Source organism: Candoia aspera, chromosome 4, assembly GCF_035149785.1.
Source record: "Candoia aspera isolate rCanAsp1 chromosome 4, rCanAsp1.hap2, whole genome shotgun sequence".
In the NCBI taxonomy this organism is placed as follows: Eukaryota; Metazoa; Chordata; class Lepidosauria; order Squamata; family Boidae; genus Candoia; species Candoia aspera.
The window spans coordinates 67,119,285-67,139,250 of record NC_086156.1 but is presented as its reverse complement, the minus strand read 5'-3'; the positions used below and the strand labels follow the sequence as shown (position 1 = coordinate 67,139,250).

The following is a 19,966-nucleotide window of genomic DNA, read 5'->3' as shown; positions in this document are numbered from 1 at the left end:
AGAATTGGCAAAGCCACTGTCACAAAAACGGGTGGCACATCAAAAGGAGATTTTCACTCTACTTGTGGCCTCCTTAGGTTGTTGCCCTCATGTTCTGTGTTTTCTTCCTTCTTCCCCATTTTTCTGTTGTGTGTTGACTTCATATGTCAGCTGTTAACCATTCTCAGATGTGGTCCAAAGGCACTGTGGAACCATGGCAGATGGAGCTTCCACAAGGCCTTGGTGATTAGGCTGGAGCTGTTTTCTCTCAGATGTACTGTATTTATAGGGCTACCTTTCCATCTCCTCTTTTGTGGTAAGTACACAAAAAATTAATGCTTCATTTGCAACTACCGTGTGGGAGTGTTTTGAGCTGTAGCAGTTAGAAACTGCTGTTGGCCCAGTGTCATGGAATTAGTATCAGGGAACGCTCTACTGACATACATTCCCTCTCAATCTATATTTCACCTGTTTCTATTACATGCTAATCAAAGTTCTGTCTTTCCTCACTGGCCAGAAGCAAGAAAAATATGAATAAACCATATCTATGTTTTTCTTTATTGCTGGATCTACAGCAGCTAGGCTTGGAAGCTAAGCAGGATTGGGCCTGGTAAAAGATGAGGAACCATTAGGGAATGCCAAAACTGTAGTAGATTAGACAGAGGAAAAAAACATACCAAAAGAAGACAGTGACAAACATGTCCATACTGTTGTCATGAAAGCTCCATGGTTATATCCATATAAACATGACAGTTGGCAATCAACTTGTGGCCATCTTCATCTTTTACTAGAAATCTGGGCCAGCTAACAATGCAAATGGGCATTGGGTGGCATGCCCAGAATCTAGGAAAACCCAGCCTGCGTAGTAGATTCCTCTGTGGATTAGAAAGCATGGACAGTTTTCCCTGTACTCTGAAAACTGACATAGAGAAGGGGAAAAATGTCTCCCACTTACATTTCTAGCTCTGTATCAGTTGTTGCAATGCATTTTAATTTATCTATTTTCAGACTTTGAAATGTTTAAAGGTTAATTTTTATTTTTGTTCCTCTTGGAAGCTAATTAGGCATCGTGCATATCACGCTGTCAGTGTCATCAACAAATTGCACTCCTTTTTATCAGAATTTGTCAAAGAAATCTTGCATTGCTAGTTTGCACAGAATAGAACCATATCAGATATTTTGTGGCATAATGATTTTTGTCTATTTTAACTTGATGAATTCAAGACCTCTTTGAAGGCTAATTAGATCCTGCACTTTGTAGACAGAAGCTGTCCTCATAATGTGAGTTTGTGTCATTGCTTTCATTCTGTGTATAAGTGGATTTAGTTATAGCTTTGATATACAAAGAAATAATAGGGACCCTCCTGCCTGCCATCTCCCATCCCAAGTTCTATAGATATTGAAATGTAACATAAAACAGCTCCCTAGATAGGTCAATGTTTAGAGATGGCCTTGGAGTAAATAAAAACCCTGCATTTCATGCCAAGAACCATAAAGCTTGAGACTTGCATTTGAGTAATTTATGAACAGTCCAGGAGAAGAAATTCAATTCTGAATGCACTCTCAGGCTGCACATACTTGTGATTTATATTCACTGTTAAGATTTGGGTCTCAGAAAGTATCAGTGTTCAAACCAGTTACTACAAGGATAATTTCTCTCTCCCTCTTCTCCTCTCTCCTTCTTAAAATTTACTGATTTTGTTGGTGGTGGTATTTTTAATGTGCACTGCTGCTGTTTTTAGAGGACCTATAGCAATGTATAACCGTATGTCACCCAATATACTTGTGCTAGTGGTTAAGGCAATGGGCTAGAATCCAGGAGACTGAGAGTTCCAGTCCTGCCTTAGGCATGAAAGCCGGCTGGGTGACCTTGGGCCAGTCTCTCTCTCTCAGCCCAACTCACCTCACAGGGTTGTTGTTGTGGGGAAAATAGGAGGAGGAAGGAGTATTAGGTATGTTTACCACCTTGAGTTATTTGTAAAAATAATAAAGGCAGAATAGAAAATAAATTAACCCAAATTAAGCCATGTTTGCTAGGACACATTATATTTGCTCAATTCAAGTGGCAAGTGGGAGTGGGTTGAATTCCATTTTAGTATGCATCCTCCCCTTTTTTGCTTTAGCTGCTTGTTGTATGTCACTCTGATCATTCTCTATGCATCCTGGTGGCCTCAAGACATAGCCAAAGAGCCTGGCTGCAGAGATACTAAATTGTGAAGACAATGGGACATATCTGGCTTGGATAATACTTTAAAGAATCATTCAGATATGAGATCACTCAAAAGTGTTTGCAGATCCTCTAGGGGACAAGAAAACAAATAGTAAGGCAGAAGAATCTTTTAAATAATTCCTTACACTTTTGGAAGTTAGGAATGTGCATGCTTAAAAAATAATTTGGAAAAAGTACTTCACATTTGCATGAGCACAAGCACAGGGCCACTCATTTGTTCATTAAAGCAGGGGGGTTCATACTTCTGTGACAGCCTTGAAGAAAAGGTGTGGGTGTTTTAAGGAGTCATCTTATTAAAATTAACATGATAGTTAAAGATACTGCACCTGTTGGAAGACTGGAAAAGGGGCCATTTCAATGAACAGTAGAGAGGTGTCTTAGTCATAACACTGATAAAACTGTAAGGTAAAATCAGTAACCTTTGTGAGTATGTTTTTTTAGTTTGTTAAAATATATGGTGATAGACCAAGCATAGTTTGTAATTAGAGAGGAGATTAACTCTGCTCTCCAAAAGTAGTAGATGTAACTTTTCAGAAGTACATGCATTACCGCCTCAATTGCAAGTCTGATTAAATGCACAACACTCTTGGTTAGGAATACCATTGTATCTACGCAACAGTTCCATTGAGGGGAAACCATCTAGATTTGCCAGTGTGAAAGTCCTTCTGTGAGATGAAATTAATAAGTAATACAAATATTGGGGAATTGTAAAAGGGAAGTGTGTGAGCTAATTGTAGCAGAAATGAGGAATGCTAGTTCTATCTCTTTGTAAATCGAGATCTGAAATTTTCTGCTGGAGGTTCTCTCCAGCCTTCATCCAAGCCTAGCAAGGATACAGACTGGGAAGTGAGCCCACAATGAGCCAGACCATCCATTATTTGTTTCTTCCAAGAAGACTGGTATCTGTTGTCAGAACTACTGCAGTTGGCCTAGAGAAGCACATAGCAACAGAACAGGGAAGTCAGAGTAAGGATCTCAGACATTCTGATTGTACAACTTCTGAGACACACATGTCCTTGTAAGTGCAACATTGCATGCCATACAGAACATTTAGCATTTTGGCTTTAAAAGTTTAACTGCTGCAGGCATATGATCATTACTTATGGGTTGAATATCTAATTATTGCATTAGAGGCTGCTTGGGCTTGCAATGAAAGGTTTGAAGAGTGAAGCTTCCAAGAAGAAAATGACTAGAAATATATGCCAAGATATTTGAAAGCCTTGACCTGCTCAATTTGGTAGCTACAGATCTTCTAAATATGGGGTGGTTAGTGCGCTGCTTGGTGAATACAACCACCATGGTTTTTACATTGATTTCTAGCATTTCAGATTGGCAGTGGGATGCTAATGCATGAAGGCTGGGTTGCAGCCCTACTCGAAATCAGGCAAAATTACATTATCATCAGCATATAGCAGAATGGAGATTGGTTTACTAGCCAAAGAAGGGGGATGAAATTCGGTTTTGGTAAGGGCCTGAACAATATCATTGATATAAAAATTGAATAATAGAGGGCCCAGTATACATCCCTGTTTAATTCCCTTAGAAGTTGGAATAGGGTCAGTCAGTTCTCCACTATCTGAGCATTGGACCTGCATTGTAGTCCTTTCATGTAATTAGTTGCAGGAGCTGGTGATTGATGGAGGAAGCTGCTAGTTTTTGCCACAACCTCTTATGAGGGATTGAATTAAATGCCACTTTCAAGTCTATGAAAGCAGCATAGAAAGCATTTCCAGGAGGGTTAGTATACTTCACTGAGAGGTGGTGCAGAGTGATACATTGATTACTAATAGAAAAACCTCAGCTAAAACCACCTTACTCTATTGCTAAAAGTCTTTCTAGTGAGCTTATAAAAAGATGTTTAGCATATAATTGCTAATTATACATATAAGTTGATAGAGTGGTTGTTAGCTGGATCGGTCTTATCACCTTTTTTGAATATTGGTATTATAATAGAAATTGGTCCATTCCTTGGGGATCTGCTAATGTTAGTGAATAAGGGGGCTGCAATAGTAGCCCACCAATCAGGATTTGTTTGAGCATTTCTTGGAGGACCATGTCTCCACTAGGAACTCTGCCACTTTTAAGATGGTTGATTACCACTGCCTTGGAGACTGGGGGCCAGTTGGGGAAAGAATTGGAGATTGTTGGATATATGTCAGAATCTGTTAATTAGTAGTATGTTTAAGGATGTACTGAGTAGAGAATGGTTAACACAATTACACAAACTTTGGAAGAAATAAGTGTGGTAATACCCCGGTGAGCATGAATACCCTTCAGACTTCATATCACTATCAATGAGGCAGCTGTGTGGTTGTTTAATTCTGTGGCACTGAGCTCTCATGTTTCTGGGAGAAACAGAATTTCAAACCACGCTAAGGATGAAAGAAAAGCTGGGTCTTCAGATTTATCACATCATCCAGTGATATTCGAGGAAACCAGCTGGATGGACTGCTGGGAAGGCAAACATCATTTTACAGAGGTGGAGCTGAGGCAATTCCGGTGAGGTCTGTGGCTTCTTGGTCAGAAGAAAAACCAGAGTGTATATAAGTAGTTTATTTTCAAAATCTGGCTTACACAGGACATGCTCCCTGCTGAATAAAGATTTCATTGGGATAGGCAATGTCAGACTCCTGAGTTGACTTTTTCCCAGCATTTTTGCTGGTACGTTCTGTAGCCTCATTTTTTAATAGAAACTAGGCAGAATTTAAAAGGGGTACTACTCTAAAAGAAAGTCCAGTGCTTTCAACTGGAGATGGGGAGGAGGAGGGTTTGTGTGTGATTTCACACAATGTATTGGGCACCCCCCAAAAAGAAATAAGAAAATGAAATACAAAAATAAAAATTACCCAAATCTTGCAATATGTCAAGAATGCAAACTATTATATATATTTTTTCATTTGAAGGTCATTGGGCACCATCAGAAAGCATCCTGAGTAACTTGGGTGCTGCTTTATAGGTGTGACAAAACAATTCCACATAGTTGCATGTTTTAACTATAATTCAGTCCACCTTTTCATAGTTGGCAATGGCAAAGAATTAATCTGTCAAAGTAGATAGGAAACCCATTCGCACTGCTCACCAGACTAAAGTATTTCCATGTACCTTTTTCTCTCCAACCAGAGCTTGTTTCTGAGGATTTAATTATAGAAACATGTACTAGTGTTCTCAAGAAGGCAATACCTCTTAAGTGTTGGCTCTTCTCTTGCAGCATGCCAGTTGGGATTCTTTAAAGATTCATCCCAAAGTCAAGGGTGCACAAAATGCCCCCCACACAGTTACACAAGTGAAGAAGCATCAACATCCTGTGTTTGTGAAGAGAACTATTTCCGAAAGGAGTCTGATCCACCCACCATGGCTTGTACAAGTGAGTAATTGCTTTTAATATACAGAGTTATAGAATGGTTCTTGAACCATTTAACTGGAAGTGATTCTTGGTTTACCAAGTGGAAACCTTTTCCTGCCCAAATCCCTCTTCCTTAAGAGATCAGATTTTGAACTAAAATTTTGTACAAAGACCAATGAAAAATAAATGAAAAGGCAGGGTTAGTAGAGGCACAATCAATTTCCTGGAGCTTTTCAAAATAGTTCATGGTAAAATTAGATGGCCAAAGCAGGTGGCAACAGCAAGCTGAGCTTGGATGATCTCAAGAAAGTTAGGCAGGATTGGACCTTGTTAGTATTTGAATGAGAGATCACCAGGAACATCCAGGGTGTCTTCAAGGTGTCAGTGGCAAAGAGCTTTTGCATTGTTGCCAAGAAAACTACATGGATGTGTTCATGTACTCACCAGGAATCAAGTTCAACTTAAATCTTTATTTTACCTTTTAAAATTTTGTTCCTCATCCGCTTTTATATATGAATGAGGGACACATAAATAACAAATATGACTCCCATTATTGTATTGATTTTGGTCCTAAGAAATAGGTTTTAGAACCGGTTTGGTCTAGCGGTTAAAGCTCCAGGCTAGAATCCAGGAGACTGTGAGTTCTAGTCCTGCCTTAGGCATGAAAGCCGGCTGGGTGACTTTGGGCCAGTCACGTTCTCTCAGCCTACAACATCAGGCTTGGGCAGTAAGCCAGTTGGTCAACTCCTGTCGCAACCAACAGATCAACATTTGGTTGATCCAAAAAGTGGAATCTGCACCTGCAGGAAAACACTAGGAAGAAGAAAATATAGTTTTTTAAAAAAGTTCAATAGGTTATTTTATTCCTTCTGAAAGAAAAATGTGGGACATTATATTTATATCCCCATCTACTCCCAATTCAGTCTTCTTTTGAAATAGTAGACTTTCACCACCTAAACCTCACTCTTCAGGCCTCTACAGAGGGAGACTGCAGTGGCCGTTTTATTCTCTTGTTGCTTAATGTATTTTCATATGCTGATCTTGTACTTCACAGGGCTGTACATGCTTTGAAAATGATTCAGAAAGTGCTTTGAACCTCAGACAAGTACACCTCTTTGTTGTGCTATTTTCTGTTGTCTATGTAATGACTCTGTAGAAATTGTTCATTGGCTCTGAACAGTTCAGTTTTACAAGTGGATAGGCATACAAGTGGATAGACATGGAAAAATAACTTTTGTAACACTAAGCTGTATTATGAGTTTTTTCTTTTGGGCTTAGTGTGATATACAAATCACGCCATTATAGCGTATCTAATAAATCATGATTGAAAAATTTGCCTTAAATGTATATGGGAAGGCATCCATTATTTCATGCTCTTTTCCTGATGGGAATTTCTAGGTCATCTCCCATAAGAAGAAATGTATAAACTGAGTATCCAGGAAGCAAACCAATAGTAATAAGTACAACTGCATGCAAAATATAGGTAACTCTGCTCATATTGTAAGCTTCAATGAATCCCTAAGTGAACAGAAGCAAACAAAACCTCTACATGTTTCTGCAAGTTTGAATGAATATTTACTATTTATATGTAGTTGTTTGTTACCAAACTTAAATGAAATAATTGTTATCAGTTGGGCAATCATGGGGAAAAGTTCAGGGGAGACTAGATTCTATCTAAAGTACATTTTTAAGCTGAAAGAGTCAGGTACCCATCTTAATATAAGTTTTATATTTTGTAGTTTTTAAATTATAAGCCATTCTGAACGTTTAAAGAAACAGAAAGGCAGGGTACAAATGTACATATGTATAAAGGTTAGAAAGACAAAGTTGTATTTAATTAGAAAAGGTGTTACATTGTGGAAACGATGACAGAAGGATCTAATACTTGGCACTGGTAGGTATATATTCAGAAAAGGAAGGTCACAGATCAGTAGCTATATTTATTAGGAATCTTTATTAGCTTGTAATATACTTTGTGAGAGTATATGGAATAAGATGAATGTGAATATTCTCTAATGTTTATATTCATGTTAAAATTATGATACTCGGTGCAGCTGAACAAATTACCAAAACAAGTCAGAAACCTCGCTGAAGATTCATATGCTTCTTGGCAGCTGCTTGAGATAATTTCCTCAGTCTCATTTGCCCACATTGTCATTTAATTTAATTGACTGTGATAACCTGTGTGATTCCTGTTTATGGATGTTTTGGATATAATGAACAACAATTATCAGGTGAAAAAGACTGTTGGTTTAAATAAAAAGTCAAGAATGTGAAGGAAAAAGATAGCATTAAGGAGAACTTGAATGAAATGAAAGTAATATTTCTTCAATCCAAAGACTGGTTTTGGTGGCCATGCAAATTAAAACAAAATGTGGAAAACAGTTTAATCTAACCTCTAGAGTATAATCTTCATTATTCCTTGAATATTGTACTGATTTACAAACAAGAATTTTGTGAAATTCTTGTTTGTTCTTGTAGCAGTTTCCCATTCTTAGTACAGTAGACTGTGAAACTATTGCCCAATGCATGGAATGGAAAGTGGATCATTTGTGCCCCTAGGATTGGTCAAATTGGTTGACTTTTTTTTTCTTTTCTCCCTGACAAGTCTCCTGTACTTTTTACCCTATGTTTATTAAGGCAGGGGCAGACAAATTTTCATTATCTTAGAGCAATATAGTGAAGGGCTACAGCAGTTTAGGCAGTGGCATTACGAAAGCAAAAATGGTTGGAAAACCATTCCCTTTCACAGCAGTTTGCTGCTGAAAGTCAGCAGCATGATTTCTTAGGTCTCTGCAAAAAGGGTGAATAACTGCATGCATCCTATGAGCTTCAGGTTCCCCACCATGGCATTAAGAGACTCCCTTTTGCCTCCCACCCCCATTATATAAGCACAACTGTTGTCCGTTGTTGTGTTCTGGCCTGTCAAAACCAAAATCCTGGGGCTTCACTGTGTTCTCTTGTCCTCTCTTTTCCATGTATCTTGGAACTGCAGCCCCCAGCGTTACTACACTTGATCTAAGCCAAAAGGCTGAAAAGTGGTTAGCGTTTTTCGGAACATCCAGAATACATCTTTTTGATGGTGACTGCCTTATAATATCTGTGCCACAATATCTAACTACTCTCCATTAATATGGGGTCATCTTCTGGGTGAAGAAATAGATGTGTTTATCGGGCCAGTGTGCATGATTCACCATTAGCCAGTGCCCAATTAACCATTATGTTAACAAACCTAGATGCAGGAGAATGTAAGAATGGGATACAAAATTAGGATTTGTGTTTATAGACAGCCAAGAAAAAAGATTGTGAGAAAGTTACTGATAACAGTTCAGAAGCCTACTGGGCTGATCCTGAAGTTAAGTCAAGTCTTAAAGTTAAGCAGAGTCTGACCTCATTAGTACTTGGGTGAGAGGTCACCAGAAAACCCCACAGTTGTACACTACATTATCAATTGGAAAACCGTTCTTGTATTGTTTCTAAGAAAACAATATGGATATGTCCACTGGGAGTCATCTTCAACTGGAAGGAAACTTCACCTTTACCTACTATATATAGGCTGTAGGGTGGATAATGGCATGAAATCTAGCAGATGCAGGAGGGAGGCTTGAATACTGAGAACTGAAATCAGCAGTGATACTTGTAAAGGGATCTGGGAAGGCAGGTAGTATAAATATGTCAAATGGGGGGAATAATTTCAGAAACTATAGTTAATGTTCTGAGTGATCTCATTCAAAACTGGTTTGATACTGTTCCTGTACATTCACTGAGTAGAACATTTGGATTTCCTTCAACTCATTTGAATCTAGTACAATGTTTTCAACAGAATCAGCCAGTCAATGCCTTTGGAAGTTTACATGTAGGATAAAGGTAATAGCCATTTTTGCTGATCCTCCATTTACCACCGCATGATATTTAGAGATTTCTTGTCTTGATGCATAAAGTTCCAGTTCAGCTAACATCTACTCTAATCCTATTTTTCACTAATTTGGCTACTGCTTTTAAAAAACTGTCTAAACTAGTGACTGTAGCAATATTCTGTATCATGGGAATCTATAATGTGATTATTCATTGAACCAAATAATACGTTTCATGTATCCATAAACTACTCTCAGTCAACTGCACTGTGTGAAATGCAAGAAATCAACAGGGTAACTGGCTATGTAATATACTTTTACCTAGTAGAATAGATGTGGGTGAGTTGGTTCACCATTCACTGGAAACTGTTCCCATTACTTTATCTGTTTTCCAAGTAAAGTTGAACTGTCAGTAATATGAAAATATAGTTAATGAAACTTACATCACACAATTGGGACCACTATGTGTATGTGGGGGAGGGGGTATTAGAGGAAAGAGCAGTGGGAGGATTGAAAGCCTCTCTGCTGTCCCTGATCTGAACTGGAGGTTCTACACCAGCTCTTCTCCCAAAACAGTAGTTCTCACACAACTGCTAATTAAGTAACAGTACAGAAAATGAATACAGGTCTACAGCTAGTAAAACAATGTCATGCAGATCTTTTGGTCACTATTAATTTAATATGCAGTGAAAAATCTTGATGCTTTCTGTGGTCAGAAGTTAGCTCTAAGCCTACGAGCTCTTATTTTCCTTAAACGCACGTACCTCATTAGCAGCTGTACAGTTTATTATTGTAACCACAAAATAATGCAGCAAAACACCAGATTGATTAAATGTAAATAAAAATATGGCAATATTAAATGTGTGTTCAAAGTTACAATGCTAGTGTCACTATTTAGAGCTAATCCTAAAACTGACAGGCACATATTTCTTAATTTAAAAATCAGCAAAATAAAAAATGGCTGCTTAACAACTAATATAAGGGAACACATCCATCAGCAGGAAAAAAAAAATACAATAGTGAGCCCATGAAATGGTAAAAAATGAAGTATTTTTCTCCTAGTTGTGTTATTAAAGGGGCAGTGTAGGGCATAATGTTTAATGACCTCTGTTGTTCCTGTCTGCAAAGGTAAATATGGTAATCTGTCCAGTACTGCTTTCAAAGTGTGCCAAGGGCATCGTTTGGAAATCTAAGCTGGTGAATGGTGTGCTGATAAGATTGAAATAGGAAAAATTTCAAATTGAAATAGGAAAAATTTCAATTTCAAAATTTGTGGAAATAATGTTTTTCCTAAACTGAGGAAAAGCCTATCTTATCTATCTATCTATCTATCAATCAAATTTGTCACCACCCATCTCCTCCTATATCTCAGCTACCATCCTATTCTAGGAACCAGTTACAGAACTTTCCCTAATCACCTCCCAAATGGATTACTGCAATGTACTCTACATGGGGCTGCCCTTGAAGAGTATTTGGAAGCTTCAGAATGCAGCAGCATGGGCAGTTACAGGTGCAGTCATTTGGCATATTTGACACCTCTGGTCCACAAGCTGCATTGGCTCCAAGTATGCTTCCAGGTGCAATTCAAGGTGCTGGTGGTTACCTTTAAAGCCCTTAATGGCTTGGGGCTGGGTTACTTATGGGACCATCTCTCCCCGGTGATGCCTACCCGTCCTGTTAGATCTGGCAGGAGAGGCATGCTCTGGGTCCCATCTGTGAGGGAGTACCATCTAGCGGGACCCAGGAGGAAAGACTTTTCACAAGGCACTAAAAATCTGGCTTTGCCATCAAGCCTGTGGCCCTGATAGCGCAAGGGAGCCCATTTCATAGTTAGTTTAAGTGTTTATGAGTTTGGCTGCTATTTTTATGTTGTTTTTCATTCTGGTTGTTTTTTGTTTTGTTTTGTTTTGTTTTCTACTCTGTTTTAATTGTTAGCCACCCAGAGTCATGTATATGAGATGGGCTGCCTATACATTTATCAAATCAATCAATCAATCAATCAATCAATCAATAAATAATCCAGGATTTTAATTTCATGAGAGAAGGCAAAGTGTATATTTGCAAAATATGGAACAACATATTGGCCCACACATTTCCTTCTCAGTAAATCAGAGAACAATATTCAATTCAGTGGTCATTTGGGAAGTTCTTCTGTTACAATGATGAAAGGAGAAAGTTTGGTCTCCGTATAATACACATGTACTGTATGCAGTCCCACCACAGATACACGTAATTCAGCCAAGGTGGTGTCAACTTTTAGTGACCATATAGATAGATTTTCCCCGAGGATTATCTGTCCCAAATGTGTCCTTCAGATCTTCCAGTAGTACCCATTTCTGCTGTAATTGAATATATCTACCTTGCTCCTCTGATAAGTCTCCTTTCTTTGGTATTGGTATATAGACCTTTCAGTTGAAGTTGGTAACTGTGTTATTCTCCAGATTTGCTGGCATAGTTTGGTTAGAGCCATTATATATTCTTCTGTTGTTTGCCATATTTCTATAGATATTACATTAATTCCTGTAGCTTTCTGACTTGGTAATGACCAGAGTGCTGGTCTAACTTCATCTTTTAATACTAGAGGTTCTTGTAAGTAATATCTTTTAAGGTGTCTTGGCCATTGACAGCTCTGCTATACAGAATTTCAGCATATTCTTTCTTTCTTTCTTTGTTTAATCTTTTTGGAATCCGTGACTTTAGCATACTAATTTGAGGTTGAAACCTCCTTCTGAGTTTGAAGATGTTTTGGAAGACTTTTCTTGTTTTTCCCTGTCTGATTCCATCTTCAACATCTTTACTAACATTGTTGTAATACAGCTCCTTGTCTCTTCCAACAGTTCCCTGAAATTCTTGGTGAAGTTCCTTCCTGAGATCTTTGTCTTTCTTGATTTGGCTTCTTTTCACTTCTTGGTAGTTTCCACCATTTGTTTTGACATCCAGTTTGCTTTCTTTTGTTTCTTGGTCTTTGGCAGTCTCTTTTCACACTTATCCTCTTCATCTTCTTTGATTTCAGAGAAGTTCCTTTGGTTTCCTTTCAATGAAATTTGGGACTCAAAGTGACTCCTGATACTGTTCTTGAAACTGGTGCTATACGGTCAAGATCATATTGTGGAAACTGGTTGGGTTTCTTTTTCCACTTTAGCTTAACTTGGAACTTTTGCATGAGCAGTTAATGGTCTGTTCCACAGACAGCTCCAAGCCATGATTTTGCTGTTATAACTTAACTCTTCTACCTCCTTGTAGCATAGATAGATAGATAGATAATAGATAGATAGATAGACAGACAGACAGACAGACAGACTTTATTACAGTCAGTGACCAGCAAATTAAACAGTCAGCTTATTAAAAGAAAAAAAAAAGAATAGAGCACAAGAAGCCATAGCATAGGAAGAAAAAACATAATGTCCAGGAAAAAAAAAACATTAAACATCTAAAATCTAAAACATTTCTAAAGTAACAATAACAATGCATAGCAATTTACTACAATACAATGAATACAAGAATAGAATCTAGGTAACAGAAACAAAGTAACAAATTAATTAATAAAATACTTTAAGCATAGAATACTGAAGTTCTGTCTATGAAATAGTGAATATGTATTTACGTGAGTTTATGTGAATATAAATGTATGTGAATGTAAATAAAATTGTACATCAGTCAGTGACAAATGATATATAACAGGAGAAATAAAACCTAGACACAGTAAAAAGACTTAAAAGGACATAATGAAATGATACTTTACTAAAATCAAAAAAAAAATATTAAGAGAGTACTAGTAGTATTCAGTGGCAGCTGAAATAAATTTTGCGACTCTCCTGCTAGTTTGGAGTTCTGGTCTGACAGCAAGGGACAAATAAGATTGTCCTCAGGAAAAAAAAAATGTTTTTATTGAACGGGAAAAATATGAAGATGGAAGGTAAGTTATTGTAAAAAGGGCACTGAAGAAACACATGGGCCAGGGTTTCAGGTTCCTCCAAGGCACAGGGACAAATTTATTCTGCGAAAGGGACATTATTATATCTTTCCTCCAATACTGCAGAGAGAAAGACATTAAAATGGGCTAAAAAAAAAGTTCTACTGTTTGATGGACAGGTGATGTTGAGTAAATTTGCTGGTGTGAGAGCCCTCCAATGTATATACTGCCAATTTCAGGGGGCTAATATACCCTTCTCTGCCCAAAGAGCTATGTTGAATACCCACGGCCAGATAATTGTGCTAAGGCTATGCTCGGCTTCTTTCATACCAGAAGAAGCAAGAATATACCTGCTGCCATAAGAGTGTTTTAAGTAGAATGTCTTTGGATTGTTATATATGCCATCTAAACCCCTAAAGTCCTTAGACACAATACAGTCCAGATTCTAAACAGCACTATTCCATGTACCCCACTGTGTTAAAATGCAGCCTTTTGTTCAGAAACTGGATTGACTCCTTTGGATTTTAGAGCCTGTCTATGCCAGCTCTATTTTCAGCTCAAGCTTCACTTTTCCAGTAATTCTATGGCTGCTACAATCCTTTTTGATATTTTTTCCCTCCTCCTGGAAAGTTAGGATCCAGAGTGATTTACATCTAAAAGCAAGGGTTGCAATCCGGCAGTGGGTGTTCAATGTACCAATAATATAGTCAATTTGACTTCTGTGTACTCCATCTGGCGATGATCATGTATATAGGCATTGTTTTAGTTGTTGGGAAACTGTGTTATCAATGAAGAAATAATTGGATTTGGAGAAGTTGATATGCTGCTGTTTCATTTTAGTTTCTAAGGCCATACAGTCCAACTACATTTTCCTCCTCAGTATTTCAACTTTGGCATTCCAGTCTCCAGTCGCAAGGAGCACATCTTGCTTGCATGTTCTGTCAAGTTCAAATTGAACTTGACCATAAAACTCATCAGCTTATCCTTCTTTTGCATCAGTGGGGCATAAACTTGGATGATCATCATATCAAAGAGTTCTCCATGGAGTCTAACATATATTATTTGGTCACTTATTGTAATGTAGCCAAGTACGGTTCTTCCTATATCCTTCCTGATTATGAAAGCAACACCATTCCTTCTGTTTTTTGTGTCCTGTATAGTAAACAATATGACCTTCTAACTGCAAGTATCTATCACCAGTCCATTTCAGTTCAGTGATGCCTAAGATGTCAAAGTATAGTCCATTTGTGTCATCCTTCCCTGTGTTGAACTTTCCCACATTCATGCTTCTTAGCTCCTTGTTCCCATTATAATTCTGTTTTTGCAGTTTGGATTTTCTTTTCGGCATGGCAACATTAGCAACTAGGCATCCCAAAGGCTTTAGTCTAGCCATGTCATAAGTACTCTGAAAGATCCTCAGCTCTTCTTCAGTAGCATGTTGAGTGCTGTCCAAACTGAGGGGCACATCATCTGGCACTATATTGCCAATAACTTTGTTTTGTCTGTCCATGTGGTTCTTTTGGTAAAATGTAGAAGTAGTTCACCATTGCCTTCTCCTGCACAGTATGAAATGATGTGTTTGCCATTGTGCCTAAAGAGATCATCCTCTAGCATCTTCCTATATAATTTCTGCCCAATAGACATGCCTGCTTGCTTGTTTTTGCCTTCTATGCTCATATATTTTATATAACAGTATATGAAATATGAATGTGCTTTAAAGCTCTCCTCTGATATTATGTGGGAATATAAGAAATATGTGATTAAGAATACAAGTACACTTTCCAGGAACTTATTTTTGTTGTGGTTCCCAGCTGAATGTATACCTGATGTCAGTTTGTTCCTACGGAAAATATGAAACAGTGCTGAGTTTTTCTGAGCCTCAGGGTAACATCTTGGATCCTTTTTCAGCCAAGGGAAGATAATAGAAGGATTCAGCTTGGTTCCAATGGAGATTAGTGCTTCCTTTTTTTGTGTAGAAACATTTCCCTTAAAAGGACTTTAAAATCAGAGACCAAGACACACTACATTGAAGAATAAATTGATTTATTGACAGATTCAGTACTGGAGGTCAGGAAGTAAAGACTTGAAAGAGGGTGGGGTTATAAGCCCTCTTTGTAGAGTTATGCAAATCATTTCTTTCACTTGAATGGTTACATCAAGCTACAGTTAATTAACAGTGATGCAATTTGTCATAGCAGTCAATGTGATTGATAAAATTAACCTGACTGGGTTAATTCTTATACATATTAACATACATAATGAGAGATGGATAAATGAAATCATACTTCTCCTACATAATAATCTTCAATTAAAAAAAATCTGAGAATTATAACTAGTTATTTTAACATAACTATTATCAAAGGAAACTTGGATCTGAGTGCTTAATGCTAACAGTCCTCTTGTTAACTGCGATGGCTAGCTTGCATTCCTCTAGTTAACATTTTCACTTATCTTGTTAGTGCCTTGTTACTAGCTGCAGCTTAGAATTCCAGGCATCCAATTGTTTCTAGATGAATTTGCTATATTGCTCATTGGTAAATTTGGGCCCATAGTTAATTCATTTCAGTTTCCCCCTACAGTGCACTACTGTTTTGTGGGTGTTTTGTGTAAACGCTTCATATAAATTGGATAGCAGTCATCTCTGAGGCAGCAAGATGCCCACGACATGATCATAGGTATTCCACAGACAGGTTGCTTGTTCAGAAACGAAGACTGATTTCAAACAGGACTTATTGACACAATACATTCTTCCTCTGGAATTGTTGAGTAGACTTACTGTTCTTACTGCTTTCTGAAGTATTGCATGCTAGAAACCCTGTGACTGAAAAGAAATTACTAATACAGTTCTTTCAAAGAAGGAAACTTTGGTGGGTATTTGGCACTGGTGTGCAGAATTCTGGCACTCGTTTGAGGTATAAGGTGGCTGAAAACACAGTATGAATGCTCTACCTTTCCTCATATAATCATCTCCCTGGCTTCCCCTGCTTCAGTTCAATCCCAAATGAACGGATCATGAGAGAATTCTTCTCATGGAGTGTTTGTAGATCAAAATATATGAACATCCAGAGAAGCTGCAGTGGATTGTGGAGAGGATTAACAGAAAACAGCCTTAACTGCAACATTCTCACAACAAGGAAGTTCAGAAACATAGCCCAAATAAACTTGTAACATAATTATAACACACTGAGAATAGGTAGAAAACCAAGTCTCTTTAACAAAGGAAGAAAATATTTAGGAAAACAAAGGACAAATTTTGGGGAACTATTATTTGAATTTATGCTTTCATGGCTAAGGAATTTTCCTGCTTTGTAAATTTGAAATATATTGGTAGATTAGCCATGTCCTAAAACAATAGCTAGACTGTTGGCAGGCTACTGGATTTCCCATTATCCTGCTCAGAAAGTCCTGCCTTAACCTCTAAGTGGAGATGGGAGAGTGTTGGATGCGGAGGCTCATAGCTCCAATTGTTATAGAGGATTCGGTTAATAATTCTTTTATCTTTGGAAATATTAGATAGGAACTTGGGATTTGAATTTGATTCTTACTGTATATTTTTCTCACTTTACATACCAGGACCCCCCTCTGCTCCTCGGAGTGCCATCTCAAATGTTAACGAGACTAGTGTCTTTCTGGAATGGATTCCTCCTGCTGATACTGGTGGAAGGAAAGATGTGTCTTATTATATTGCATGCAAGAAGTGCAACTCGCACTCAGGGCTCTGTGAGGCATGTGGCAGTCATGTCAGGTATCTTCCACAACAAAGCGACCTGAGAAACACCTCTGTGATGATGGTAGACCTGCTTGCTCATACAAACTATACCTTTGAAATTGAGGCAGTGAATGGTGTGTCCGACCAGAGTCCAGCTGCACGTCAATTTGTTTCAGTCAATGTAACCACAAACCAGGCAGGTAAGTGCAATTTCACGTGGGATAACTAGGTTCTGAAGAGGGCATAGGCTGTGATCCTTTGCCAGGTTAGAAGTTGTATAGCAGAAACCTGCTTGAAATAACAATTCACCTTCCAGTAAAGAGCATTTTTTTCCTCTCTTCTTTCCCATGGGTTAAAAAACATGCATTACTAAACCACACAACAAAAGTGTTTCTTCTTATGTTAACGAATCATGCAGCAACGTATACAGAGTAGATTTTCACCATCAAATTCTCATAAAATGGAAAACAGGCAAATATTATCACTTGCTAACGGAAAGAATGATGAAATCTACATATATTCAATTTTTTCAAGAGCTATCAATAGAGTAGTTGATGTGTTTACAACCACTGTTTGAAAAGGAAAAAATAATAAATGTATTTAGTTGTTTTAGTGCACATCTTGTATAGAACATCACTCATAGATACTGTCAGAACATAAAGCAGGCTAACTTAAAATTCTGGTTTTTGATTTTTACTGTGGTCTCTTTTCCAAAAAATGTATTGTTTCCAAAAATGTAGTTCTATAGGTGGAAGCACACGTTCTGACAAACGTAAGATCTTTACTTGAGAAAAGAAAACAGAAACGCAGCAGAGTAGCCCTAATAGCAGATGTTTGCACAGGACATGGCGCAAGAGATTGCACAGACTTATTAAAATGCACACTTGGCTACTCCAAGGCTAGGAAATGCCCTGCTCAAGGATAGGTCTGCTGTCTTCCATTAGCTCTAGTAGTAGGCTACTTCAGTCCAGCCTCTGGACCAATTTCCCATGCTGTGTGAAGTCTTTTGTTACTCCAATGCAATATTTGCAGAGCAGCACCTCTAGTGGCATCTCTGGATCCATGCTTTTTATCATACTTTGTCAGTTATCGTACACGCTTTACATGAAAATATGAAAGGAAGATTTCACACAAAAATCAACTTGATAGCCAAGGATAAGGATAAAAATACGACATTTGAGAAGAATTATAGTTGGACAACTAAGCAGCAGCTTTAGCATTTTCAAAGGATAGAGTCATGAATTTATTTTTCTTGGTTTTACCACATTTGAAGGAATCAGTTTCAAAGAAAGAGTATTTAGTTGAACAATATGTCGTGCCCAGAAGCTGCAGTTGGGAAATAATCATCAATATCTTTTATTAAAGGCCATAAAAATCTGTAGTTAAATTTCATTCTATTTTGTTGCCAGTATGTTCTTTGAATAAATGGGTCAGTCTTAGTGGTCAATAAAACTACATGGTAGGTGTAGAATATTCCCTTTGGTATGAGAATCATGGGAAACATAAAAGATATCTTCAGGCCATTCAAGAAATAGTGAATTATTTCGTTTGATTTTTTTCCCCATCAGTTCTTACTCAAGTTGTCATGGGTAATAAGGGTGGGTGGGTGCAGTTGGCTGTCTAGTTTTCTACTACCACTGTCACCACTGCTTTTAAACTTGCTCAGACTTTCATTTTATCAAGGCTTAGCTGTGGCTGAAACTAAGCACAATAAAGAAACAGAATAGTGGTAAAAACAAACCTAGGCAAATGCCTTGCCTTCTCTTTTCTGTAGAACTTCATACCATAATACTATGAGTTTGTTTTTCGCCCACTTTCTTCAGAAAGGAAGGAAGTATGGCTAAAGCAAGAACAAAAATAAGTCATAGACCCAGTCATAGGTTAAAAATGAAATGAAATAATAAAAAATAAAATAAAATAATAAAATAATATAAAATAAATTTGCTAGGAGCCAGAGCTTAGCAGGTACCTTGCCCCAAGGCCTGGGAGAACAGCCAGGTTTGCAAAGACTTCTGGAACAATGTTAGGGTGAGAGCCGTACAATCTCTGAAGAGATATTATACCAGAGGGCAGGTGCCAGGTCAGAGAAGGCATACTTCCTAGGTCCCAGTAAATGACATTGTTTAATTGAGGGGGCCTAGCGCACACCCACTCTGTCTGATCTTTACTGGCCAGGCTGAAAAAATGGAAGGTCGGTGATCCTTTAAGTAACCAGGCCCTATCTGATAATGGGCACTAAAAATGATAACCAGCAGCTTGAATTGTGCCTGGAAGCCCACCATCAACCAAAGTAGCTTGCAGAGCAGCAATGTTACATGGGCATCTATCTCTTTTATATATAATAATATATGATACCAGAGTTCTCTATTATAAAATGCTGAAAGTCCCTATTATAAAATGCTGAACGATAAACAAACCTGTTTTGTTTATAACATTCACTATCATCTGGGAGGACTAATTCAAGCTATCCTTCTGGAAAAACATTTTCCCCTCTTTATGGCACTGGAAAAGTCCAGCTTTTCTTCTGTTCTTCATCAAAGGACTAAGACTAAAAAAAAAAAAAGACTGCATCATATTGTTACACTTGAAGCTCTCTGAAATAAGGAACGCTTTGAAAACTTTAAATAAAATGATGTATTACTTGTGTCAGATTGTAAATGGTGCTTTATTTATATTATATTAAATCTATTCCTTTAATATATTTATACGCTACCTTTCTAAGCAAGTTGTTTCTGGAACTCATGAGTAGCATTTCTCCTAAGTCCCACTGCAATTAATGGGACTTCAGTTACTCATCATGATTAATTGTCTCACTGATTTCAGTGGCACTTTCTGTTAATAATTTAATTGGAAAGCTGTGTCATAAAAACAATAGAAATTTTGAAATACAGGATTAAAACAGCTGGATAATAACAAAATCTCAAACAATTGTAACCAC

General features: G+C 37.7%; 1 protein-coding gene across 1 annotated transcript in view; it reads left to right on the top strand.

Moving 5' to 3' along the window:
• EPHA5 (EPH receptor A5) overlaps positions 1-19,966 on the top strand; it is a 247,426-nt gene that overhangs the window by 129,416 nt on the left and 98,044 nt on the right. Inside the window, exons 3-4 of the mRNA XM_063300334.1 lie at positions 5,418-5,573; positions 16,893-17,228. Of these exons, the coding sequence (XP_063156404.1) occupies positions 5,418-5,573; positions 16,893-17,228 (492 nt within the window). The remainder of the gene's footprint in view (positions 1-5,417; positions 5,574-16,892; positions 17,229-19,966) is intronic.